General features: G+C 38.9%; 1 protein-coding gene across 5 annotated transcripts in view; it reads right to left on the bottom strand.

Annotated features, from left to right (window-relative positions):
• Window positions 1–290: 290 nt before the first annotated feature.
• HECW2 (HECT, C2 and WW domain containing E3 ubiquitin protein ligase 2) overlaps window positions 291–19,145 on the bottom strand; it is a 170,157-nt gene continuing 151,302 nt past the window's right edge. For all 5 annotated transcript variants that reach the window (XM_085585256.1, XM_085585255.1, XM_021555393.4 and 2 more), the window contains 6 exons: window positions 18,094–18,223; window positions 17,355–17,501; window positions 16,836–16,950; window positions 15,986–16,071; window positions 14,534–14,646; window positions 291–8,987 (listed from right to left, as the gene is read on the bottom strand). In XM_085585256.1, coding sequence (XP_085441382.1) covers window positions 8,876–8,987; window positions 14,534–14,646; window positions 15,986–16,071; window positions 16,836–16,950; window positions 17,355–17,501; window positions 18,094–18,223 — 703 coding nt within the window. In that variant the 3' untranslated portion in view covers window positions 291–8,875. The remainder of the gene's footprint in view (window positions 8,988–14,533; window positions 14,647–15,985; window positions 16,072–16,835; window positions 16,951–17,354; window positions 17,502–18,093; window positions 18,224–19,145) is intronic.

Below are 19,145 nucleotides of genomic sequence, written 5' to 3'. Positions count from 1 at the left end.
TGCTTTGTTGGTCGTAGGTTTGGTTTTTTTTCATATGTAGCTCTTATTCAAATTATGTTGCATATGGCCGCAGAATCCTTAATTTCCCCACTTCCAAATTCATGATTTGTAATCTGCCAGACTCCACAGGCCACCAGAAACCACTGAGCAAAGTAGGTATCAGAAAAAGTACCTTGTGGTTTCTCTAAAGGTTTTTAAAGCTCCAAAAGACAGAATGATCTAAAGGTACTCACTTCAAAAAGGATGTTACGATATATTCAGAGGCACAATAAAAGAGATGTTTTACAAAGTGGATTTTGTAAGAAGATTTATTTTAATTAAGTGATTTCATGATGAAACATGGTCTTAAACAAAATAGAGATCAGTATGAAAATAAAATTATACACAGAAAATTCTTTTCCGCAAATGTTTTTGAGTAACAGGGAATACAACACAACAGTCCTGTATTCAAATTATGTAAATCTGTGAGCAGTCAAACATTATAGTACATTCCTTGAAGCCAGGCACAATGACACACATTGTGTGCTCCTGTAACACACTCAACACATTTTCTATCTATTCTCTCTACCTCAAAGAAAAAAAATACTGAAATGTAATGCAATGTAAAGAGGGAAAAGGAGGGAAACTATGTTAATGCTTGAAGCACGTATTCCCCATTTAGTGTTTTGTGAAAGTCATGTACCAAATTCAGATGAAACTTAAAACTGGCTTGTAGAAAGATAGAAAAACTTGGAATTGTATTTGATATACAGTCTTGTGAACACTTAACTGAAAAGTATGGAAAGGATTAAAAAATACACCGTGTTCTACTTAAAGCTTAGAAATAAATATGCACTCCGTATTCTCAGTGCCTGAAATTCTTTAAAAACAAAGAACTTGGTATAAAATTATATCAAGTAATTGTCAAAAATGAGGAAGATGCACCTGTAATCCTGTTAGATTCTGGATGCCTGCATCCCCACTACAAAAAACTTGTAAAACTCTACACATTTTCAAACATGCTGAATAACACAAACTGTAACCTAGCAAGGGCAGGAACATCAACTGACTTGGGGGTAGCAGTATTCCACACCACATCCCTCATTACCTTCTTTTCCTCTAAAGATCTCCCTTTCCATACTGTACCAGCCCTTACAAATGTTCAGTCAATTATTCAAAAAGCAGCCTTGCTGATCAGGATTCATGGATGCCCTCAAGGCTACATCATACCCAGGAAAAACAGTGTGCAAAGAAAAAGCATCCTCCAAATGTGATTTATGTAGTTAATATTATCATAATTCTCCTCCTCCCTGCAATGCTGATAATAAACAGCAGTCTCCTGAGTGTTGCAGACTCATTGCAGAAAAATGTCCTACTGTATGGAACTATTGAACCAGTATGGTTCAACATGCAAGCTGTCTTCTCATTTAGGACTTCAAGTTTATATAAAACTCCTCCCATCTCAGTAACCATGTTGCAGAAGAAAAATCACAAGGAATTCTTTTTACTCTCATATTGAATGATCCAATAGTCTTGTCTTTCAGGTAAAAAAAAACCACATCAACTTTTAGGTACAGAAACCCATCATGAAATCCTCCCACTCTCTTACACAGTATTTTTTTGATAATATCATTAGAGTGTGAATGGAATCAAGACTTGCATCTGCTTGGCTAAAGCTACCTAGGATAATTAGAATGTTCACAATTACCTAAGTAAGCTTTGAAAATGCCACATCAATCTCTGTCTTTGTGGAAATGCATGTGGATATTTGCATTATAGTTCTTACACAACTATAATGCAAATATCAAGTATCTTAAAAAAAAACCAAAATCTGCATTTTGACACATCTAGACATTAGGGATTTGGCCCATCACACTGAAAACGAAAGTCACCATTGGTTGTGATGATTTAACCTTTTATCAGAAATGGTATCCCTTGTCAAATGCAGATAATAATAAACAGTCATTACTTGTACAAATAAAAGAACCCTTCCACACACCACCCTTATTTAAAAGCCTCCCTTTTCCTGAAAATAGCCCAAATAAAAAAACAACACAGTCCCAATAAAACAAAACAAAAAAGCCAAACAACATAGAAGTAAATTTTCTGATTGTGTACTTAGATTTTCAAAAGCTAATAATCAGTTAAAGCATGTCCTGCAGTTGCAGTAACACCAATGTATTTCAGGATGAACAGTCTTTTTTTCCTAGGTGCATTATCATAGCCTAATTTTCAAGCAGGAAGTATCCTGTTTTATATCCCAGGGCTCATCACAGCTCACTGTCCTCAAAGTGCAGTCCTTTTTCTGTGCCTACTCTCAGACTTGTCTTCACTCCAGCACTCCTCCATGGCTGTACCTTGTGTGCTGCGTGGAACTGCCCTGTCTTATCATTACAGCACCTACAATTGCATTCCTTCTTAGAATTATTTATGAGGCTTCCAAGATTTATTTCCTTATTCATACAGTAATCTACTTTAAAATTAGTGAGCTCCAACGTCTGACTGCAGTCAGCATGGCAATCAAATATGATGTATCAGCAAAATCCTCTTTTATTGACCTTATACTGCTGGATGGGCATTTCTAACTATGAAAAATGTAATCCTTGTTTAAAACGAAAGGTGTTGAGTAGTCAGGGGAGTGTGTCACGAGCTGCTTGTATTGCAAGCAGCAGGCATCACAGATAGAATGAGCTTTTGGGAGGAATGCAGCTCCAGGGCTGCATGAGAAAGCCTCCAGCTGTGGAAGGCCCAGTGCTCACTACAGAACAGATCTCCTGCTGCTGTGATTTCTGAATCAGCATCACCTGCCTCACTGCAAAGGCTCTGCACCCACCTGGCCAACAGCCAACAGCCCATGGAGATCTAATCAACTATTTTCAAAACCACTTTTATGACTATTTTTATTGAACAGCTCAGTCTTGATGTCAGAGTAACAGTCATCCTGTCGACTCTGGACTAAGTGAGCTGCTTTTGAAAGCAAAACCAAATCAAGAGTCTTACTGTAATACTACAGCTACAGTCAGTGTAGGTGGTCAGCAATTGTCTCTGGGTGATTGTAGGATTATGTGCAATAAAAAGGGACAGGATGGATGGCTTTAGAAGGCAGCCCAGAATAAGGGAGACCAGAGTCCTGTGGAGTTCTGTAGGTCTATACATTTAAAAGCTAACTGATGTCAGCACAAAAGGATGTTAAATTAGTTGAACAATATACCTCCTGAGTGCTTAACAAAAGCCTCAAAGTAGGCAAGGCTTTTTCTAACACGGCTGAATGAGAAGCTTCTCAAAGTTCTGAAAACAAGAAACAACCGAAACCCAAAAGATAAAGTTTCATTATTCAGAAGTTTTTTAACAGGCAAGATGACTGAGAGCAGCATAGCTCGGCTCCCTTTCACATCCATCATAGCTTTGAGAAATTTGTCAGAATACATCTCTAGTTAAAATTTTAGTATAATTATTCTGCAATGTAATCTGAAAGGAAACAAGTTCAAATTTTGAAATAGAGACTTAGAAGGGGGCTAATGAGTGTAGCAATTATTTCACATAGTCATCAGGAGGTATTTTTAAATGCATTTTGCATTCAGACATTTCAATAGATTGTAACCATTCCAGGAGTCCTTGACTGTCATCCTTTTATCGAAAATCAGGAGGAACCTTTCTAAACAGTGGCCAGAAGGTCAGTCATACAGAACAGAATTATCAAATAATCATGATTTTACCTTAAAATACCTACAGCATAATATGGTTCTGATCAAAGCCTATGAAGTAAAGTCCTAGAGGAAAATATTTAGTAAAAATACTAAAAATGTTTAAGTAAAAAACATTTCATAGCAATGAACACCCCAAACAGTAGTAGCCTAGTGCCAAAATTAATCAGTCTAAAGCTGAACAGAAGCACTGTGAAGTTCATGGTCTATTTAGAAGACATGCAAAATATAAACCCCATCTCTCATTGTGAAAATTCTGCGTTTGGAGAGTCAACACTGTAATTCTGCATACTGCTAAGTGAAGTGGGTTATACTGCCTTTACAGTAGTTATTCTTTTCCTCTAGTATTTACCTAACATATATTTAGTTTTCCAGCAAACAAGTAATTTCAAATTCAACCTCCAAAAATCTTTTATTGTAAAATATTTAGGCAAAATGTTAAACTAGTCCAACAGCAGCCATGTCATGGCACTATCAAAATTGTAAAGAATTTTTTACTTAAACTGATGAGCCAGTCCACCCATAGCATTTCTGCAGATCTGTTTTATAGCACATAATTGAGTCAGTTTATGAAGCCAGCTTTGAATAATTCTTCTGAAATTTTGCTTGGAGTTCAATTGCTTGCCCAGAGAGAAAAGGATGAGAAGGGAAACAACAGTAGAGGAAGCTACATCTGCAGTCTTATGACTGGAGATTAACCTTCTGATCAATTCCCATTAGTGCTAACAGGAATATATTAACCACATTAAAAAGTAGCAGGGAAAACAACACTATTAGAATAACTTGATGTAGATAAGTTTCATTCACTGAAAAAAGTAACTTGTGTTATGCTATGGGAAATGAACTTACACTGGCCATTCAAACACAGCTGCTGAAGTTTCCCTGATGTGAACAGGGATTCTCTCAGTCCAGAGACAGCATGTTTCAAGCAGCTCCATAAAACTCTGCAGCTACCACTGCAGAAACTCAGTAAACATCTGCAATTAATAGTGCTGAGATTACATTTAACAACCAGATGATATAACTGCAAACAGTTCAGAAGGAATTTTTTTTAACTTTTTCTAAAGGATTAAAAATACATAAGAAACCACAAACCTTTTTCCTATAATTTTAAACTGAGCAAACTACCAGTCCAGTGCTCTGCCAGTCCAACTCCTACCAGAAGCTTTGTGTGATGTCCTGCCAGGGCACTGCTGCCTAGATTTTCAGTTCCCTGAAGATTACAGCTATTCCCACCCCTGTGTGACCCGGGGCTGTCTGCTGCCATGTGGAGCTCATGTGGTGCCCAGGAGCAGGCGTGCCTGGGAATGAAGAGTTCACCCCACATATTCTCTAAGCCATATTAACATTTTTTATGGTAAGGTCAGTACAGGGTAATGAAAATGTTTAAAAGCAAAAGGAGGCAAATATTTGATGAATTCCAAGGAAAAATGGCTGGCAGGGAGGGGGTGGATTGAAAGGCTTTCCTGTCCTGCCCTGCCAGGTGCTGCTGGCAGTGTGACAGAGGTGGCAGATGGCTGTGCCCTGCTGCTGTGGGCAAAGGCACCACTCCCCTCACCGCTGCTGGCTGCAGACTCTCAGTGGGTGCTTGCCACAGAGCAGGTGCCACACTGCAGAACTTATTGATTCCAAGTTTTTGTGGGGTATTTAGGAGTGTTCTGGCTATAACCTGACTGCCAGCAGTGCCAGGTGAGCAAAGCACACCTCTGCTAGGCTGGGATGCTGGGACCTGGGGAGAGGGGCCTGCTCTAGCATATGGGGGACAAAGGCCACTCTGCTGCCAGCCTGCCCAGGCTGCAGTGACCTGGGACCTGCTTTTTTGGCTGCTGATGTGTGGCTCCACTTCCCAGCAGAGCAGGAAACAGGGGCACCTCACTTAAATTCCTGCAGGGACCTCCCCTGCCAGCCTCTGTGTGATGGAGATGCTGCAGGTTAAGTTAATATGAGTTGTCATTGGCTTGAAGGGATTCTTCTGTGTACTTTTTTCCTTCCTAAATGCAAAGCTCCTTAGCACCATCTGGAAAAACTCCAAGAACACACAGAACTTTGGAAAGGCTCCCCTGCCTTGCTCTGTGTGGACCTTCATCCCTGTGTCATAAGCAATGGCATGGTGGTGCCTGCTGCAGTCAGCTGCAGGACATGAAAACTGCCTTTCCCTTGGGACACATTTAATGGGAACGGCTTCCAAAACCAAAGGGAGAACATTCCAAGCAGTTGCCAGGAGATGTGGGTATTTGACTAAGCTCAGGCTTCCTTTCCTATAGTCCCTCCTTGCTAATCCCTTCAGAGCAGCAGCATCACTTACAGTCACAAAGAGACAAGTGCTCGAGGCAGCACAGGGAGCTGTACCCAGCTGACACCTCAGCCTTCACACAGCACTTTTCTAGAGTCCCCCAGGGGATGTTGGCAGCACAGGAGGAAGCAGCAACTTCTCCTTAGTCTCTCGGCTTCAGTGCTACAAAGATTCTGGATTTTTTTTTATTTATCTATTTTCTAACTGACAGCTGCCCCACTCGTGACCCTGTCACCATCTTTACAGAACACTAGATTATCATGGCTGATTTCAATTATTTTTACATGCATAAATACAGAACAAATTGGTGCAGTAGATATATTTAAATAAAAATTGACAAGATGCATTTATTGTTTTAGTTTTGTACAAAAGCATAACTTAAAAGGCAGACTAGTATAAACTTACTTTGTGCCAAATATTTAAACTTTTCATTCCAAAGAGTATCTGGTTCAAAACTTGTAGATACAGTTTCCACCTGGGAAATCTCTTTTTTAAGACCACAGATAACACAGTATTGCAAAATGAAAATTCTGTAGTCCTTCAACCAATCAGAAGTTGCATTCTGCTCTGAGTGCCAGAATTTCAGCTACTCAGTGAATGGATCCCATGAAACATGAGCCATGCTGGAGTGACCTGCTGAAAAGTCAGTTTGCCTACTGCTCATTCATGTTCTGAAAAAAGATGTGCATTAGGACCCATGACATGCAATCTTAGCAAAGACTGATAAATATACGTGTAGAAACAGGGTGATGTGTTTGGATTTTTCTTTGCTACTTCATACCAGCCAGAAGTAGCCTAAAAAAACCTAAGTTACTTAAGAGAGTCCCAGATGTCATGCAGAAGCTCAATTATTCTTGAAATAAAAGAATGCTTTCCCCCTGATTTTGCTTTTCCTTTGCACATGTGACATTTCCTCAGTAAGTCTGAAGGGTTTTCTCAGTCACCGCCACAGCTGCAGCTGCCTTCTGCCTCGGAGGGTGGACTGGCAGTCTCTGCTGACGACATCTCCAGGGACACTCGCCTCCGCTGGAAAAAACCTCCCACCAGAACACGCAGGACACCTCCCTCAGATGCCCCTTCAAGAGCCTCCAAAGTGAGGAGGTTACTCCAAAAGCTACTTTTCCCACAGAACAGGGAAAACGCTGCTGTGCTGCAGCACTACCAAAAGGGCTAGCACAGAGCTGGATTTGTGCTCTTGTCATCCAGCATCCAAGCGCATCTCCTGCCATTGTAAAGTGTGGTGGATGCAGTGCGTGGCAGCAGCTGTTCAAGAAATGGGGCGCAGCTGCACCAAGTGTTCACACAAGACCATCTGGAGGAAAAGTACCAAAAATAGAAGCGAGCAAGCCTTGTGTATTTCAGCAAAATTAAGCATAAAGAAATTGGTGTCCATGCAGTGCTTGATATGCCATAGAAACTGCTTCAAATAACATTTGATAAGAAAACTATTTATCAATGAAAATGCAAGCTTGGACACTACAAACAGGTTACATCTTGTAGGTGTTCACTGATATAGGACAGTGGCATTATGACCAGTGGCTCACCTTAAAGAAGTTATTCATGGTTTTCCAAATGAGCTAGTGTTTTACAGTGCTGTACAAATAAAAAGTTGTGGGGAGCATATGAAATATCTGTATTAAATTCCACTGCATTAAGTTATCCAATGCATGAAAAATGACCCAGATGCATTTAAAATAAATGCATATTACAATATCACATATAGTATTATAAAATTATTACTTATGTGCACAGTCCTGATATCTATAGACATGGCACTGTGAAGAAAGCCTGGTTCCTAAGCATTTTATAGATATTTGATAGTGATGCAATTTGCTATCAGTCAGATCATAATATCCCTTCAACTTTGGTACATTCAGTGCAAAATATTTTCGGGAATTATTTTACTGTTATAAAAATAAAAGGCATTTTTTTTCCCTGGAGAGTGCTTAAAGAATACACACTAGCAGAATGTCTGTTCAAGCATGGAAAGTGACAAAACAGAAATAACACTTTTGTTTGCTTGTTTCCTGTTTACACTCTAAGAAACATAATATAATGAACCTATAAAAATAAACAGAAGTCACTGTGTTAGGGTTTTTCCTGATATGCTGTGATAAATTGCTAGTTTCTTCTTAAAATAGTTTCCATGCAGTATAAAGCATAAAATCAGTCTTATTAAGTTATTAAGTTCATTGTAACAGCTCATATTTTGTTATACACACCACTGGCAAATGCATTTCACAAACCTCCTCAATGCACAAGCCGTTGTTACATCCTTTGCTGCTGATTTTCCTTCCAACTCACTTCTGCCTCAGAACTTGAGCTCTATGGTGTTTCCCATGCAGGCACTCGTAGTCTTAGGTAAAGCAAGTGTTGGATATGCTGTTATAACATATGGCATAAAGTAATGTACCTTCATGAATTAAAAAAAAATAAAAATAATTTATAAAAGTTCAGTTGTATGCTTTTTTGATAATTTACTGGGTAGGTAAGAGACTGAATGATTTCACATTTTGACTTGAATTTTCTATTCAACAATTTTGATGAAATCCAGTCCTTGGGTACATGTCACTTTTGCAGTAACCAGATGGATCACAACATGGCATCACGTTTCTGGTTTGCTCAGAACATAAACTTAAGAAATGTAGTCATCCCAAAACCCCATGGATTGCAAGACTTGGCTTTCCCTGCACACCAAGCACACTCTAGTTTCACCGTCGAGAATTCTGCCACGACCACAATGCTTTTTAATTGCTTCACAAGCTCCTTTGTGGAACCTCATTATTTCAATTGCACCATGAAACAATTTTCCTCTAGGAAATCCAACACAAAAGTTCATTCATTCCTTGAGAAGACAGATCCACAAAAGTCCAATGAGCTGGGCACTGTGGTTTGTGTATCACTCAAGTCCAAAAGTACTTGTCTCTTCTACTGCTGTCAACAGTTTTTCATATAACATAGAGAATGATGGGTAAGGGGGAAGGTCCAGACGATTGAAACAAGTGTGAGCCCTGAGGGGAAAAAGAGAGAGGAGGTGAAGAAGTGCATTATTTGAAAAGTTCAAAAGAGAACACACAGATTGGTATGTGCTTGAATAGAGATGGGCAGATAGTATTCTTTTAGAAGACTTTGTTCTGTCAAATGATGTTTTCCAATTGAACAGGTAGTGAGGTTTAATCTACTTTCTTCTCATTAAAATAAGCCAGTAAGAAGCACTTAAGGTCTTTAGAAACATACTGAGAGTCCAAAAGACATGGGATAAATTTTATCCATCCAATGTGCATGAGAAAAAAAAAAAAAAAAAGAATTATTTGGCATGTTACAAGTCAAACAGTCTGGTATGAAATCTTGGTTTTAAATGTGTCTTCTGAGATGTAGCCTTTCTTTTCTGTATGGATGATACTTGAATACTGTAATGATAAACACAATATTTCCACACATCTCCAGATCTACAGGAAACAATGCTACAGTGGTAAAAGACAGATAAATTAGATGCTCTTCCTTCTACAATTCCTTGGAATATGGATGGTGTTCTTGAGGGATACTGCTTGTGCTGATATTCCCAATGGACCTATCTGCCCTAGAAGCCAGCAGCTTTTGGAATTGCACAAAACCACGCACAAACCTGGCTGCTAGAGGCTGCCCCGCTTTCTTAAGAAGGTGACCACGCCATTTATTTCTCAGTTTTTGAAGTCCATCTACCTCAAGTTTGTTGACACACTTGGAACTGTCTCTCAAAACCTCTTCCAGGGAATGAAAAGGGAGATAACAAAGGTTTCTCTTTGTTGTGAAATCATGGATATCATTGCCCGACCTCAGGGCATGCTAACAACGGTACTTTCTAAAACACTGAGGTGGGTGACCCTGCTCTAATGAAATAGATAATGTAACCATTAATGTGATGGGGTCTTGAGGATTAAATGATGCAAAAAGAAACTGGAAGAGGTATCTCTTCTGCTCTAAAGCTTTGTAACAAAGTCTCACTTTAGATTGATTTTAGAATTTTGGCAGGTCTCTGTTTACAAATACTTCAATCATTTGCAATAAAATACATCATAGAGTTATTTATTTAAATTAAATCCAGCTGAAAACCAAAGTCCTTCTGCAGTGCCCTGCCCTTCATCAGTATGATCTGTATTATGCATCAATATGTAAGATGTTAATGGAAGGACTAAAGAAGCTCCCTCCTCACAGTAAATGCAACTCCTCATTTAACCTACCCAGTCCCAGAAATCCAGCTGTCTACCACAGACCTGTACAGACTTCCTCTGAGCCAGAAAGTACTGCCTTCCATGTGAGCAAATTCATTAATTGCCACTTTAAGTGCTTCTCAGCTCCCAGCTATGGGAATGGAACATGGTGTGAAGTGGGTTAATCTCACTTGTTAAAAAACCTAAGAGTCCATTAAAAACTGGAACACATTGAAGCTGAAACACCCACTAAGTTACAGCCTTGTAGTGTCATAAAAATATCAGGCTGAAGCTATGTATACACAGCACACAAGGTCACACCATTATGATAAACACAGTCCACACACCAAATATGCAATCATTTAAAAACACCTTTAGCACCCTCCCCAAATCCAGCACCCTTAGAAGAACACTGCTGGTCCATGCTGTGTAGCAGAGATGGCATTTCCTCACTCCGTATTCCAGGGGTCTGGTAAAATTTTTCTACCCAGCCATCTCTGTTAGGCTCCTGGAGGAAAGCTTTCTTTTTACACCTCCTTTGTCTTTCCAAAAACCTTATAAAAGGGTATCTATGATACAGATTATAATATTCCATTTCCTGCAGAGTACTTTAAAAAAATTGAAAATACTCCTTTTTTTGAAGAAAAAAATTGATTTAAGACCAGCAACTAGAACTCAGTGATCCCTTGAATTCAATGTAGAGTGCTGAAGAGTCTTAGGTAATTAAGAGCCTAACCACATGCTTCTGCTCCATGGGGCTGACAGCCACTCATTAGAACTATGGATCATGCTGTGTGGGCTGTAAAACCACAGATTATAAAAGACACAGTATATAATTAGCAAGGGATTCATTATGAACTGGTTTAATAGTAAGCTGTCATGTTGTTTACATTTATTAAGAGAACTGAGTTTTATCTTATTTTGAGGGCAATTTTGAAAATGGAATCACTTACTGTGAAAAACCAAGTCATTAAAAAAGACAAAAACAAGACCTTTGTCTTCTGAGGCGATGCATACTTTTTCAACCCCAGCAAACAACTTTCTAAGTCCTTGAGAAAAACGAGGTTTTTTCCTTCTGGGTAGTAGCTTCCCATTCCAACATTTCAAACTACGTGGGCACTAACTGGTCATTTTCCTGGGCTCACATCTTACGACAACATAAAAACCTATCTTGGTGTCTAAAGTCTAGGTTCCCAGATTCCCAATTAAATTCCCCTTCATTTTGATTACCATAGAAAAAGAGAGTGATTTAGGCTTAAAATGCAGTAGTCAGACATAAATACAATTTTCAAGTGAATCATCACATTAATTAATAAATAATGTACAGCAATGGACCTGGAACCAATTTCTCAGTATGGGAGTGAATTGAAAGAGCACTGGTCCCTTCCCCTAAGTTAGTCTAATCTGCAACACAGTGCAAACAAAAGAAGGAAGTAGAAGTGGCATTGGTGTAGCAATAGTTAAGCTAGACCCATAATAATCAAACTTTCCAGGGCATTTTACATGCTACCTAGTTACTGTCAAAGACAGCAATACAAGCTGGGCAACCTGACATGTGCCTCACAGAAATCTCACTATTTGGATTCAGCAGAGCTGATTACACAGCAGTCAGAACAGTGGGAACTAGGCAAACATCTAGTGAAAACTTTTGTGTTTACATTCACAGCTTCTTAGGTCACAGTCACATACCTAAGTGACTATCTTAGCTGCCCTTTGTGTCTCAGACCAGGAAGAAGAGATGGGGATGGATATTCTTATGTGTTTTCAGCACTGCAGTAATGTTTTTAGAAACAGAGGAAGAAACAAAGTCCACTGACCTGTTAAATCCTCACATTTGCCACTGAGCACCGAGCACTATTAAATTTCACAGGCACTCCTGCTAAGAGGGTAATTTGCAAAGTACAACACTGCTAGGAGTGAGTGATGGTACCTTAACATAAAAGCTTTAGTTATCTGAGAATCAGTAAGTCACAGAGTCCTAGGGCAGTGTTCCCAGCAGATCCAGCGATGTGTTTACACATACTGGGCTTGTTTGGGAACCTCTTGAAATCTGCTGCTCGGGGTTGTAGCTACTGATGTGTTACCTCCCAGCCAGCAGTACCCGCTGTTTGCACAGGGAGTCTCAAAGGCTACTGAGACCCAGGCTGAAGCTGCACTGCATCCAAGTAGTACACATGTAAAACTGCACACAGTGCTTCTGGCTTAACCCATTTCAGCACTACCAGGGAAGATGTTTCATTTTTTGTGAGATCAAGGTTCACCATGTGTGAATACCAGGAACTGCTTGCTCATAATGACTGCAGGTGCTAGTCACACACAGTTGTTTTTATTTTAATTCTCACATCTGTATGGTGAAAACGATCCAGAGAGACAAAATTCAAATGTTTGCTAGCCAAGGGAAAGTGAGGTAAGTGAAATTTCAACGAATGACACAATCTCTTAAATGTAAGGAGCTGGCATTTCCCCTACACTTGATAAACAGCCTATGATAGCAAAGATTCTCAACATGTTTCTCCATATTGCACTTTTGGAAATAGTTTTATTCTGCAATTTATTACAACCAGGGTTCTTCATAACCTTTCCAGAGGAAATTCTGAACATCCTGTTCTGGCAGGTCCTGACCTTTTCCAAGCTCTGCTTGCAAGCACCGGGTATTTCAGCTTCAGAGAATATATGGAAAAAATCATGTAATCTCTTTTCTTACTTAAAATAACAAAAAAAAAAAAAAAAAAAAAAAGAAAACCCCCCAAAAAAAACCAAACCAAACAAACAAAAACCAACAAAAAACACTTGAAGTCAGAAATTATTTTTTAAAAAGTTATAGCTTTTACTTCTTAAACAGAGTCAAAGCTAGACCATGGGCCAATCATAATCAAACTACAAAGGAGACTAATGGGGCAACAAGATATTACTTGGTCCCCATATGATACTAGAGTATTTGATATGAAATAGTGATTTTCAGGATTTGGATTCCTTTAATCCTCAGTTGCCTGGCTCTCATTTGTGCTGTAAACAGGAAAGATGGCTCTGTTTAAAGGCCACCCACTGTGCCTGTGGATTTCACAGCACCACTTCTGTATCCATGACCTTCTCCGTGTGGTTCTGATGGCAGGAGCCAACCCAAGAGACATTTCTGCCTCTGACCTTGTGCTAGAGGAAAACCTACAGGTTGTTCATCAGAGAGACTCTGTGTGTCTCTGACAGCTACCCTGTGTCTAAGATGAGACTCTGAACACAAGTTATTCCTGAGGCATCTTGTTTATGAGGAGTGGGTTTATGATTAGGGTTGAGATTCCTCCATGGATCAGCCCAGCCCAAAGCTGCCTCCACAGGCTGTACACGGCATACTAAATTTGAGGTCTGATTAAGCAGAGGTAGGCTGCCCACACTCCACACACTAATCTGTGTCTCACCACTCCTAACCCTTTCTAGAGGCTGCAGAATCACAGAACTGGGTGAAAGAAAATCTCCCAACCATCAGCCTGATCACAGTAGAGAAAAGACAAAAACCTGTCATGTTTTGTCAAGAAAAAAACCAAGCTGAAGGTGGTTTTTTTTCATCATTCACACATTATTAGTCTAGTCCTGGCATAGCTACCACGGACCTCTGAAAAGAACTCTTTTGTCTGCTCTAAAAACTGCAAAGTTGTTTTTTTTTAAATATTTTCATCCTATTCCTCTAAACCTGCCCTGCCCAATATAAATTGCAAGGGCTTGTACAACTCAACTCCTGCTTTCATATCTTGGACTCTCATACCATTCCTTTACCCTCTTCACGTATTTCAATTTAACTTACTTGTTCTCTTTGAAATACTCACCTTCTTCTGTCTCCCTTGCAGCTTCTCAAGTGAAATGACTTCCTCCCACCTATTCTGCACTCACAACTTGCCTCTTCAGTATTTGTTAACATTCAACATCAGACCGAGCATAAAAATTTTATCACTAAACTATACTATAAAGCCCATGTCCGATGCAAAAAATACGATAGTAGCTTTCAGTGAGACATAGTAACAAGAGCTATTTCATTTAAATTCATATTAATTTTTGCTCCTAACTTGTGAACTGCATGTTCAATAAGTAAATACTTGCATACTTAATAAAATCTAACAAAGAAAGTCAGAAGTAGCTATGTGAGAAAAACACAATATGGATGTCAGCCACAGTTACACTCCCTTGTCCACCTTAAGAGAACAAAACTGAGTTCAAACCAACATGGATGCATCAGACACTGCAACAACTGGAAAGGAAATCTGCATGTAAGGTGTATTTGCATATTCAGCTTGCTAATGTTTGTCAAACAGCTGATGTGCTACCCCAGAGAGTGGCACTGGGAAGCCACCGTGGCGTCAGAGCCCCCAGAGCTGTACCTTGGAAGAGCAGTGATCTTCCCCCACTTCTCCACGCAGAAGCGCCTGGGCCCGTTGCTGCCCCGGAGAGAGGCAAAGCCTTCGTAGGGAATGCTGGACGTGCCTGTGACAAACTGCAGCACAAACACAGTCAGGACAGGGCTGGGGGACACTCAGCAGCACACCCACCACAGCCCAGACGCTTTTGGAAAAGCTTTTGCAAAGCAAGGAAATTCGTGAGGCACAAGCAATAAATGCTACTTTACATGGAAGCTAAGGGCACACAGACCATTTCCTGGCTGGGCCCTAAAAGAGGCAACTGAGCAGATTAATTTCCTCCAAAGGTTTTCTGCTGCATAAATACTGTAGAATAATACAGCATCAGTATCCAGTTACTCAGACTTAAGCCTAAGTGAGTTTTTTGCTGCCATTTCCTGCATTAAAAGGAATTAATGCAAGTAGTAGTATCTGATGGCTTCATGCTATGCCCTTGTAGCTGCATGGATTTCCTTTGCTTTATAAACCGCAATTAACTACTGTATGAAAAGGACAAAATTCTGAAGGTTAGGTATGCCCACTGATGTTTGCTGAAATACTGACTGGTGAGCAGTTTTATTTACAACCTGTCGTGAAGAGATCAAAGGTAGTTTTTGACAGATCAGAGACTACTTAATTTATAACAACCTGGATATTATAAAAACTTTTGACTAACAGATGTGAGAGGAGCATACAAGCAGACATTTCTGTCTCTCCATCAAATTAGATGTTCCACACTGCCTTTTTTACAGACTTTTAAAAAAAACCTAAACACATTCAAAAAAGAAAATTCTTCGTAATTCAGTGATCAGATAAAAATTCTTAATTGTTAAACCAGCAGATTTCATATTAGATCAATAACGTATGGTTTGCAGTGGAGGTTTGTCTGTTTCTTTACAGATAGGATAGATGTAGCCTGAACTTAAAAAATTTAACTCACTGGTAAACCCACATGTATAAATATTCTTCTATTGAAATATTTTGTCCTTCAGCAGCAGAGTGATTGGAACCTGCAGGTTTAGTGAAAATGGAGTTGGACTGACTTTAAGGTTTCCATCATTATTTTCTAATTTGAGGGCTTGAACTTCCATCTAAGCGTTCTCCTTCCTAAGCTGTATAAATACTATTAACATTTCTACCTAATGACATAACCAGTTACACAGTTTTCCTTTTCTATCTTTAGAAGTCTTAATGTACTTTTAATCAAACAATAGTAAAGGATTACTGACACCAGCCATTATATCTTAAATGTACTTTTAAACTTAGAAATCTATGATAGCTGTGAGCTTCTGTCACTTGAAATTATTACATTTAGCCTCTGAATCAGGCTATTCCCACTAGTAAACATCACCATATTTTCCGGGTATCCTAAACCAGAATGGGGCTATTTTAGCATCAAATTTTAATTATTTTTCCACAGAACAGCTGATTTATTACCTGTAAAAGTCTTAGACGTTGTTCATTGTTGAACCTTTCCACAGCAGCCCAGAACCACCGAATTACAATGTGATTGTCATGATAACCTGTTAAAACAACAAGAGCCTTTATACTTTCAGGTGCTATGAAAGTGGTTGGGGGAATAGTTAATAAGCTTTTCCTGGTTTGGCCCTAGTCACAATAATGCCATATTCTTTATCCAATTGCATCAAAAGGCAGAAGGTAAGAGAGAAACACTCCTAGAATGCTTAAAAAACCAAAAGGTAGAGAATGAATGTACTATGACAAAAAGAATTTAGATCCCTTGTGCAATCATTTCTTCCATTAATCAATCACAGACAGGAATGCTAATTCTTGAAATATTCCAATACTGTCCTACTTATCTACCCAAAGCCACAAATGATGCTACAACCATCTCACAGTGTCTCACAGTTCCCAAATCTTCTGTTGTTCTCAAATTATTTCAACCACCAGCCTGCAGTCACTGTGATTGCTTCTAATTTCCTGTCAACATTGGGTATGTAAAAAAAAAGAGGAGCATCCAACTACGAATGGCTACCATTTCCATTTCTCTCCCAGGTACCTCCCAGTGTGCAGCTGAGCATGGTACTTTCTGTGGAGAAGACTGTTCTGTCATGCTGTCTTGGCAAGAAGAGCCAGGAAAGAGCTGCAAGGGGATGCAACAAAGCAAACTAAAATGGAAAAATTACCTTCTCCTAACACTAACTTAACCAGAGAAGCTCAAAAGTTACTCTAAATGTATCTCATGGGATAGCTTTTTACTCTCTTGAAAACTAGGTAGATCCAGAGCCCTCGACACTCTCACTGAAAAAGTCAAAATTCAAGTTACCTCCTCTGTACTCTGTATTATTTCTCCAATCACTCAAGTCAATTTCTGCTGTTCCAGCTATAACCAGTTCCAGTTCTCTGGCATCAAATACAGACACCAGTCTTGCATCAACCACCTGTGAAAGGAAATAAAATGCATAGCAACATTTCTTCATGTATTGATTTGTGCCTCCCCATAAAGTCTGCTGCTAAGGTATTTACCAGGTATCATTCAGGTAATTCAGAATCCAGGTTTTGTCTTTTTAAACAAACAAGTCTCAGAGATCCAATGCAGAAACAGAGTAAGGATTCAATGCTAATCACACAGTGATCGAGAATATTGTCCAGTGCAAAGTACATACATAACCACAGTCTTTATATAAATTACTAAAAAAAAAAAATTTTTCCCCCTCCCTTCCTCTTCCAATATCTGCAAGGGCACTTCTGATTATATTTGGGACCCCATATTTTGGAAATGTATACAAGGAGAACAATATTTTGGAAGGAGAAAAAAAGTAAATTTAATTTTGGAGCTTTTTACCTCATAGAAACCACGAACCAGACTTTCTGTTTGTTGTACAACTCCTCTCTCAATTCTCCATTTCACCATTCTCTCGATATATTCTTTCTTGTTCTTTTCAGTGACTGGAATATTGGCACCTCCTGGTTTTAGTTCCCGTTCTGTGATCTTAGGACAAAAAATGACCAAGTGACAACACAGTTATTATACAGATAAAAGAAGGAATTGTAATAATTTAAATTTTTAAGCTGAAGTAATTCCTCAAAATCACTAACCAAGCCTGACTAGCAAACTGGAGTATGTGAAGTAAGAGAACATACAAAAAAATTCTTTTTAAAAATAATATTTTAAATTCCATTTAGTCTGAAGAACCTTCATAATTAGATTTAAGAATAAGTTGAGAAGAAGAAACAATATTTACAGTGACTAAAGCATTGAAGTTTTCTGAATAACACCTTAACAAAGGTGTTCTATTATCTTTGAATGGCAACTTTGCTACAATTAAATTCAGGCAAACTACTTCTAGCAAAGCAATCCTAAGTTCTGATATTTCGGATACTCTCCAGAAAATCTCCTTAACCAGAAAAATGTGTTTGACCAGTTACAAATATTAACTCCTCCTCAGATTTCAACATTGGTTTCACCAGCAGGAATGTTTTAAATACATGTTCAAAGCAGCGTGGAGGGACACTGTTCTTCTGTTCAAATAAATATTTATCTAGCAGCAGAATCCACCAAGGAAATGAAGAAACTTGCACACCTGCCCAAAAACTTCTTCATTTACAGTAAACGTGAGATCTAGGATATCATGTATGTCATTGTCTTTCATCCACTGCAAGCTCTGGTGAAACTCCTCATCCAGATATTCCAAGTCACTCAGGTCACAGAGTCTGACAGAAGAAAGAAGAAGAAACACAAAAATACAGATGATGGCAGCAGCCTGTGCTCAGTAACTGAACTCAGACAAAACAGACTGTGAATGGGAGCCAAGAGAAACATCAATAAAGAGGACAACTGCAAATCTCTGTTTATTTGCCTGGTAACAGCAGTTATTGTATAACACAAAATAACTCTTTAAATATACAAAACTCCAGAATTTAATTTGAAGACGCATTGCTTTTTAATGGTGAGTCTGCCCCGTATTTCCTGTGAAGCACATTTAGGAATTATGAAAATACATACATTGAAGAGATAAAGAATTCAAATAATAAATGAAATTTTAAGATTTTTTAAAAAAACAAGCAGTGTCCTTTTTGTTTATGTAGCTATGCTGCCTCACCTCCATTATTTGTTGAACTGCTGAGATTTCCAGCTTACCACATACTTGCCATACTTTCCCTGACCTTTTCCTTCTTATTAAAATGATGCTGCTAGCATTTAAGCATTTTAAAAATATATCTGCAGTAGGAATGGATTAATTACTCCCCACTACTCGAACATGCAATGTTTTATAGGAAAAAAATGCTTCCAGACATCTCAAAACCAGCTTTCAAATAAAAAGTAAAGCACCTTAAGTTCATTAGGTCTTAGGTTCCAGACATGCTGAGCAAGCACAGCTCTCATTGTTTTAGCCAGAACAGAAGCAGTAGCTCTGGAAACTAAGTCTGAAGTCTATCAAAGTACAGCTTCTCAAAATGGAGACTGCCAACAATCAGTCTACCTCTGAGAATGGACAGTGCAGTCTAAGTTATGAAGTGATTCATATCCTATCCTGTGAGTCATTACATGACAAAGGAATAAGAACTCTATTAATATCTGGAATAAGCCCACAGCACTGCACTGTACATCTTCAAGTCTAAGAGTTTTTAGAAG

Source organism: Lonchura striata, chromosome 7 (genome assembly GCF_050655825.1).
Source record: "Lonchura striata isolate lonStrDom1 chromosome 7, ASM5065582v1, whole genome shotgun sequence".
Taxonomy (NCBI): Eukaryota; Metazoa; Chordata; class Aves; order Passeriformes; family Estrildidae; genus Lonchura; species Lonchura striata.
This window is presented reverse-complemented; position numbering and strand designations above follow the sequence as displayed.